The sequence below is a fragment of the Cajanus cajan genome, chromosome 11, assembly GCF_000230855.2.
Source record: "Cajanus cajan strain Asha chromosome 11, NIPB_CcT2T_4, whole genome shotgun sequence".
In the NCBI taxonomy this organism is placed as follows: domain Eukaryota; kingdom Viridiplantae; phylum Streptophyta; class Magnoliopsida; order Fabales; family Fabaceae; genus Cajanus; species Cajanus cajan.
The window spans coordinates 18,678,024-18,687,518 of record NC_138527.1 but is presented as its reverse complement, the minus strand read 5'-3'; the positions used below and the strand labels follow the sequence as shown (position 1 = coordinate 18,687,518).

General features: G+C 27.5%; 1 protein-coding gene across 1 annotated transcript; it reads left to right on the top strand.

The window, feature by feature from the left end:
- Positions 1–2,693: 2,693 nt before the first annotated feature.
- LOC109790156 (uncharacterized) lies at positions 2,694–6,707 on the top strand. Its single transcript, XM_020349271.3, has 5 exons — positions 2,694–3,145; positions 4,407–4,464; positions 5,270–5,353; positions 5,443–5,584; positions 5,918–6,707. The coding sequence occupies exons 1-5, from the start codon at positions 2,761–2,763 to the stop codon at positions 6,194–6,196; spliced, it is 948 nt and encodes a 315-aa protein (XP_020204860.1). The 5' UTR covers positions 2,694–2,760; the 3' UTR covers positions 6,197–6,707.
- The last annotated feature ends 2,788 nt before the right edge of the window (positions 6,708–9,495 follow it).

Below are 9,495 nucleotides of genomic sequence, written 5' to 3'. Positions count from 1 at the left end.
TTAATATAAAAAAAATTTAATTAGCTTTGGAATAAATTATTTGCTAATTAATAATATAATTGAAACATTAATTATTTTAAATTATTTAATTAACTAAAATCTTATTGACAATTTACTATATGATCTTAATATGTTTGTATAACTAATATTTAGTTTTAAATTTGATATGAGAATATTATGATATAATTAGATAAGATTTTAAGTTAGTATTTTATTAATGGTTGATAATTAGAAAATAAAACAAGGATAAATACATTTTTTAAATTTTATATGTTTGATTTAAGGTAAATAAATATATTAAATTAATTAATAATTTATTTAAAATGTTAAAATTTAATTTATAAGTATGTAATAAATAAATATTTATAATTTTATAAATTATAAAATTAAATAATTTAAATTATAATTTTAAATAGAAATAAGTAGATGTTAATTATAAAAGTAAGTATATATAAATAAAGAATAATTGAATATATTATTATTATTATTATTCGTAATATAAAATTATTATATATTATTATTATAGTACAAGTATGAGATTGTATATTTGAGGATGACCTAAATGAATTAATTTGTACAAGTTATACTGACAACATACATATACATTTCGGTAGCTTACTCATCAGAACTTCACAGTTAAACGTGCTTGACCTGGAGTAGTATTGTGATGGGTGACCTTTTGGGAAGTTTCCCAGAAATTGCACAAGTAAGGATAAAACATGCTTAAAAATGAAATGTTGTGAAGTAAAGCCCTTGAGAGGCCAAATATGAGGACTGTTACATTAATAAATTTATTAAAATTTAAAAAATATAATTTTTGATGGAATTTTTCGAAAGAAAATTCCGACGGATTTTTTTTCCGATGCCACTTTTTTCGACAGATTTAAATCTGTCGAGAAAAAAAAATCCGTTGGAAATTTACCCTTTTCCGTCGAAAATTAGCATTTTTCTTGTAGTGATTTAATTATCAAAACGTGAGAGGTGTGTCAAAGATCTCACATCAATTATTGAGATGACTAAAATAATGTATATAAATTGAAGTAATTTTCATCTTACAAACCTAATTTTATAAAATTGAGTTAGGCTCATATTTATTATTTTAAGAACAAGGTAGTTTTATAAGATTGAGTTAAATTGTAACCCCTTTTCTTATGAGATTTGATTATTGATATATAATTGCTTTTTTTTTACTTTCAAATGAAAATAGCTCTATCACTTGATACTTTTCTTATAAGAAATAATCTTAAACTAGGGGTGAGCATAAAACTGAGACCCGAACCAAACCTGAAAAATCCGATAAAAAATATTACTTTTGGGTGGATTCGGGCGGGTTTTACGGGTAAATCGGGTTAAAATTTTGATTTTATACAGGTTATATTAGGCGGGTTCAGTTTTAAATTTTTAAACCCGTTAAAAACCGAACCCAACCGAAAATGAGATAAATTTAGATTTTTATTACTTTTGTATGACTAAACAACAATGGTCCAAATTCAAAAGTCTTTATTTCAAGTATAATATAGTCATCAATTTGTAACTTTTCTTTTTCTTTTTCTCATAACCTAAATATTTCTTTTGTCTTCTCCTTCCTTATTCAATTTCTCAACACACTAGTCTATTTTTAGATTTTTCTTTTTGTTTCTTTCTTTATCTTTCTTTTCCATCTTCCTATCTCCATTTTGAGTACAACTTGTACGACAGTGGTTTCTTATAGATTTTGTAATCTAACTTTAGATTTCTTTTGCATGTAACAACTATGAATTTTGTTATCTTTTATTTTTTCTTCTTTAGTTTGTAAATGTTTCATCTACGAATCTACTTACATCATCTATTGTTACCTTCATTCTATTTTTGTACACTATTTTAAAAATATTTTTTTTTACCGTTTTAAGTTTCACCTTCGTTAAAATAACTTGGTCCACAAAAAATCTCAAACCCGATTGTACCCACCCTCCCTAATCCGAATCCGTTGCAACCCGAACCGCTTCAAACCAAAAGCTCAGTTGGTCAGACATGGGTCACATTTTTTTAAAGTCGATTTACAACGGGTTGAACATTTTTCACCCGAACCCGACTGAACCCGCCCGTTGCCCACCCCTATCTTAAACCATTAACCATATATTTAACTATCAGTTATATGATCTTTTTAGGAAAATTAACGGTCTTATAATTAATAAGTTAAAAAGTTACAAGACTTTTATTTTTTAATATCTACAATTATTCACTTAAGATTTAATGTTTATCATTCACGTAAGACTTATCGGTTAAACACTTTTTAATATGTTTAATATTTTTATTTGGTTGCGATATGTTTGATGATTGATCATAAGAGACGCCGCAAAAAATTAGGCTAAATACATTGTTTGACTATAAAATCATGGTAACCTCAATCTTAATCTGCCTATAATTGAGAATGCAATCAAATATGTACCCAAGAAGAATAGATCAAAGGATTTTTGGTATCTACATTTTTCGGTGTTGGTTTACATTTAAAAACATTGAAATCTCAAACATTTGGTAGACATGTTTGTGTGGACCAAGGACAAAAAAGTATCCTTATCAAGAAATTGTGTTGCGAATGCTACGAGCTCATAATCAAATATTGCTTCAAAACTAAGAACCAAAAATATTTCTTGTGCATGAAAATCACATTTCAACAACCAACTTAGACCCTTTAAAACACCCCATATTTTTATGATTCTCATTCATTCCCAACCCACTTTATCACTAATATTTTTTATTTTTTATTTTATCTTCTCCACTATGTCTAAAACGAATAATGTACGAAGACATGCTTTGGAGAAGAGCAGAAGTGTGAAAGAGACACAGAAAACGTTGAACCACAGTTTTTTTACGAGGAACATGAAGAAAGTGTACCCTATTGCACTTCAGAAAAGCACTTCATCTTTGTCTTTATCTTCAATATCCTTATCTTTGTCACAGAACTCAAATGACTCTTCACAAGCTGATTCTTTGACTCCACTGGATGAAAAGATTTCGCTGGCACTGCGTTTGATTTCACCACGTGATAGAAGGGAACCTACAATAGCTACTAAACCTCTTCAGCAACACCAATCACCACCAAGTCCATCACCCACCACTGAGCCTGGGGAATTCAGAAGATGTAACTGGATCACAAAGAACAGTGGTATGATCAAAAATTTCATTTCCAATACCTTTATTTATTTAAAATTTTTTTGCAAGTCTAGCAGCAGGGCAGACCTTGCTATGAATTTGAGTAGTTTGCATGAAATTTTAAGTTTCAATGTCAGTATTACTATTATATATAGAATTATTATTTTTATTATTTTGCAAATTTTGATTTAATTTTGTTTTCTTGCATTTAAACTATGACTATGGTTGTTGCTAAGTGATAAGGTTTGTTTGATATTTGTTTATAAGTACTTTTAGAGAAAATTATAAAAAAGTAAAATGCATCATGTTTATGTCATAAGTTAAAAAATTAACTTATCTATCTTATTAACTTTTGAAAAAGATGGATTGGACGATAGAATTTCTACAAAAGTAGATTTTAGTTTAGAGGAAAAACTCTAATCACTTTATTTATTTATTTTTTACAAATTTATTGAAAAGTTTTTTCAAACACGAGTTAAGAAACACGGTAGAGACATTCTCAACAGAAAACTAGTGATTAACATTTTCTGTTTTTTTAAAGCATGATCCTATCACTGATAGGCTAAACTGTTCAGCTATTTTGTTTAGGGATTTATATATGCTTATTTCATGGGGGAAAAGTAAAGTAAAGTATTTAATCTTGAAAGCAAGTCTTTCTACCTAAAGCTTCTATTTCTGTAACAAAGATTTAATAATTCAGTAGAATAGGTTGTTTTCACTTCATATCAATGCCCCTCATAGCTCGAATGTAAAATCATGCCAAATAATTTGCTTAGTTTGTGCTGCATAACCTAATTGCTGTTACTGTTAAAGCTGATTCAAATTGCATCACTATGGCCAATCACATCACGAGATTTTTATTTTAGTTGGGTAGTTGAAGTGTAAAACACCAACTTACTTAGCCCATATATTAAATGTCGCAAACTATCCAAATATTGGTATGTGTTTGAATTAATTATCTTGTTATCGACAATAAATATAAAACTAATGGAAAATCGTACCAGATGTCATAGCTCTACAGTTTGGAATTATTTTCCTCCACATTTTAAAGGTTCTACCTACTTCTAGTTAATGTATCAGTTGACTTTCAGTAGTATTTATATTTAAAGATAAGATTAAGCAATCATACTAGCCAAGCATACAACGGTTGTATAAATACCTGGTCCAACCTTAACCTTTTTAAAATGGTCCAAAACATAGGATTGTGTACCTACCCCTCATAGTTTGTGGAAGTATCCAATTCCACACAAAACTGATCTATGGATCTTATGCAGATAAAGCTTACGTAGAATTTCATGATGAATGCTGGGGAGTTCCAGCTTATGATGACAAGTAAGTTCCAAGTACCGAAGAGTATTCCCTTCATTTCAATTCATGAGTTTTATTTGTGATAAATTTTATCACTTTAAAAAGACAACAAATTTATAAGTATTTGTTTATCCATAATACTTTATAGATTTAAATATATATTTGTTCATCCATAATACTTTATAGATCTAATTATATTTTTAATATCTCAAATTTAGGATAAATTTATATGTTATTCATTAAATATAAATTTTTTGTTTTTATTCTATAATTTTTAAAAATTTTATTTAAGTTTCGTAGGTCATCAATAATATAATTGAAAGAAATAGATTGAAATATTTATGCATCATTGATTAAGTTTAATATAATATTTTTACTAATAAAAATATTACTAAGTAAATTTTATGTGATAATATTTGATGAATTTTTTAATAAAGTTTGAATATAAGAATTAAAATAAGATTTTTTTTAAATTACAGGAATTAAAAAAATCAACTTTAAATTTAAAAAATTAAAAATAAATTTATGTTAAATTTGAGTGACTAAAATATGATAATTAAATATCTAACTTATTCACAATTATACTTGAATAGTTTTAACAAAGGTTTTTTAATTGAATAAAGTTATCTTATAATAATAATCGGTATAAACACATATTCCCAGTAGTAAACTTGGGGGAATTGAGGTAATATATAAGAGATTCTAGATTTTTACTTCGGTATCATCATTGTGTAAAAACAAAATTACTAATAATTAGTATAATTGATAGTAGCGTGGTTTACTTTTCATATTGATGGGAACTGTTTTGATTGGGTAAATCATGAAACAGCAAATTGTTTGAGCTGCTTGCAATGTCTGGATTGCTGATGGACTACAATTGGACAGAAATTCTGAAAAGAAAGGAAACTCTTAGGTAACATCGTGTGATAAATTCTACTTTTAATATTCTATACATTTTGTTTTGTTCCTAATCAAATTAATACAAGGAATGTTTTTACACAGAGAAGTTTTCTCTGGATTTGATGTCAATACCGTTGCCAAAATGGAGGAAAAGGAAATCATGGAGATTGCATCAAACAAAGCACTTTCTTTAGCTGATAGCAGAGTTATGTGCATAGTAGACAATGCCAAATGCATAACAAAGGTAACTACACAATCCACCATTATATATTCAAGTTTTAAAGAGAAATATTAACCACACTCTCTCAAACACTTTCTTATTAGTATTTTCATTATTTTTTATTAAAAATTACAAATTTCGATTGATCTAATTACTGAATCAGGAAGCATTTATTAAATAAGATACAATACCTAAAAATAATATAATTTCTAATAAATTTCAATAAATAATAAAGAAAGTGTTAGAAAGTGAGCATAAAAAAGAGGATCATTAGCCATCCATGAATTTTCAATATTGTATTTTTCAATTTCATGGTAGCCAACAAAGTTAGTTGATGCTTGCTCTTTATCCACACAGGTTGTTAAAGAATGTGGATCATTCAGTAGTTACATATGGGGTTATGTAAATCATAAACCAATAATAAACAGATACAGATACCCAAGAAATGTCCCATTGAGGAGTCCAAAAGCAGAAGCCCTTAGCAAGGACTTGGTAAAGCGTGGATTTCGGTTCGTGGGTCCAGTCATAGTGCACTCTTTTATGCAAGCTGCAGGATTGACCATTGATCATCTTGTGGATTGTTATAGGCACAGTGAATGTGTGAGCCTAGCTGAAAGACCTTGGAGGCATATCTAATAGCATATACTCTCTTTCACTACCACAATTAATTTTTAATTGGAGTTTACACGTACGAGAAATTATTACATGGTCGAAAAATATCATGGTACTCATCAATTTTCACCCAAGACATAACTGAATTTTGGTAATTTTGGTTATGTATTATGTGAAAATTAGTTGTGACTATGAATGCGTGACCATGTATTAATTTTTCTATGAGCAAAACCTCTCACTGAGTTTTTCCATGCATGTCAACCAAATAAGGACATGAATGCTGTATAGTTAGTTTTCTTTTGTATTTTGGTTTTGGAGGGAATTTGGACAATTTTTTTCCTCCTTTTTTTATTTATTTTTATTTTTATTTTTTTATTTTTTATTGTCCTGCCGCCACAGTCAATTAGTGAGAAAAAGAAAAAAGTGTGCTTTAATGAGGAGTATGTGAGAGTCACGCACTTTGTTGAAAGAATACTATTTGTTTGGTATGGCAAGTAAATACAAATAATAACAAGATGAAGAGGTTATGTTCAAATATCTTTGTTTATAATATGTCACCTTGTAGTTTGCTTATTATTTAAGCTAAATCATTCTTTTCTTTTTGTCATCTTTTTTATTTAAATAATTTAATTTAGTCATTTTATTATTAAAATTTTAATTTGATCTCTTAATTTTTAAAATGATGTAATGCTTTTTTTATTTTTTTATTTTATGTAATGTCGATTAATGATGTTATTTTCATGTATAAATATAGTAATATATGTCTTTTTTTATATTGTATTACGTGCACAAGAAGTTATTGTCAATGGTTTAAATTAGGAGAAAAAGAGATTTATGTGTTTTTTAGTATTTACTTTAAAACTAAGGTAAAAGATAATAATGTGGGTGATTATTATAAGAGAATGTTAATTATTAAAAAATCTTAATTTTTTAATTATGAAAGAGTATAATAGTTTAATAAATGTGAACATTAAATGTGATTATTAAAAGATATATATATATATATATATATATATATATATATATATTATTCTTAAAATATTATAAGTGTACAATTAATTGAAGGTTGTAATAATAAAGGAATCACTATTAAAAAATTGTTTAAAATTTAGGATTTAGGATTTTTGTATGTAACACATATTTTATAGTGACACTTTTTGTATGTCATTATATATAATATTTTTTGTAGTAGATTAAATTAAACTAATTAAATAAAATATGACTAAAAAAGTTATTTAGCAATTATCATGTATTTTAGATTTATAATCCAAGCATTGCATTACTACGTACGTGCCATATTATTTTCTATCTGTGAAGAAGAAAAGAAACTTGATAATATTTATGGAAATGAAAGAACTGAATACCAAATGAAAAAAAATAAAATAATTCTCAAGTATACCAAATGCAAAGGTAAGAGAGAATTGAACGGTGAATGAACTAGTAAAGTATTGATTTATATAGTATATTAATCTTTTCATGGTTAAATTGTGGGCAAACTAACAATGATTAAATATATTTTTTTTATCATTTATAATATATTTATAAAATAATATTTTAAATTAAAAATTTATTAAAAATTTTACATTAGTTATGTTTAAAAATAGAAAATACAAACTATTCTCCTCACACAATAGAGAATGATATATATATATACCTTAATGGTCTATATATCTATTTTGCCCACCCTTGTTTTCCTTTAGAACTTTAATTACCAATCAAAAGTTAAATGCCTTTACATTTATGGTTAAGATCTAGAAATGAAAAAGTTATATTTTTATGAGAAGATATAATATTTAATATTTCTAATTTTAATAATAAAAAAACTTTTGTATATTGTTTATTTGATTAGCGCCCTTAAAATACTCCAGCAGGACCATTCTTTAATTCTCAATTCTGTCTTTTATAATTTATCTATACTGGTCCTTCTAATTAAAACACTTAGATGTCTTCTAATAAAATAGCTATGCTCATTCAAACTAATTATTAATCACATATTTATCAAAGTACTCTCAACATTAATATTTAATATAAATGCATCTATTTTAATATATTTTTTAAAATTCCTCTATACTATACTTAGTTGATCATGATTCATGACCCCTTCTTTACCCACCAACCGTTTTTTTTTTCGCTAGTCGACATGTAGTCTTAATTAGATTGGTTTAAATTAAAGGCATTTGATCCGGAACAACAAAGGTTGGCTGTCTGTTTGTCAAAGTTTTTGCTTAATGTTTTGTATTTCTATCATGTTTTAGTTTTAAGATTTTATTAATTAAAAGTACATTCATGTATTATATAACATACTCATTATAAGATTTTTTTTAAATTTGGTTTTTCTTTTTATTCTTATTACGCTTTTTTTAATATTTTTTTATTTGCATATATTAAGAAAAAATATAAATTTTCATTGAATATCTATTAAGAAAGACAAAAAAAAGGAGAAAAAGACAACTCAGAAAAAAAAATAATCACAACCGTGATTAGAGAAGGTTACGACCGTGAGTAGAGGGTTAGGTCCATAATTGTCTCAAAAGCAAGAAGAAGAAACAAGACAGAAAAGGTCACAGCTGTGACTTACTAGTCACGCGCCCGTGACCAACTCGACTGAAGTTAGCAAAAAAACACATAGAAGGGGGGGGGGGGGTTGAATATGTGTGTGTGTGTACGAAGGAATTTCCTAAGTCATTTTTCCAAGAGTAATGTTCTTCGTCCAAAGCACTTTTAAACGTTAGATTGTTATGCAAAATTTGTTTAACATAAGGTCAATGCGCCTGAAGGGTTTATCGTCTGCTAGGGAAAAATGTTTCATAATGATAATTATTGAAGTTCTTACATTTTCCTTTCTCAAGATAGTTTCGTTTTAGAGACAAGCAATAGATAAATCTTTTCAGTGTAATATATCTATTAAACATATTTGCATCTTTGTCTGAAATATTGGACGAAGTCTTTCACAAAGATTTAATCAGTAGGGAAAGTTTTTTCCTAGTTAAACAAGAAAAATAAAGCAATCATTTTTATACTAGTTCGCTCAACTGAGCTACGTCCAGTCTTCTTCAACTGAAGGGTTCCACTAGATATCAAAATGAAGAACATTGAGTATTATCGCCCACTCCTGGACCTGAGTATTCTCGAACACTCTTGGCTCGCTAGCTTCACTCACCAGTTCTAGTATTCTTAAACCACTTTTGGTTCCCAAGTATTCTCGATTGCTCTTGGCCTGTCGGCTTCACTCACCAACGCTAGTATTCTTAAACCACTTCTGGTTTCCCAAGTATTCTTGACCACTCCTGGCTTGTCGGCTTCACTCACCAACGCTAATATTC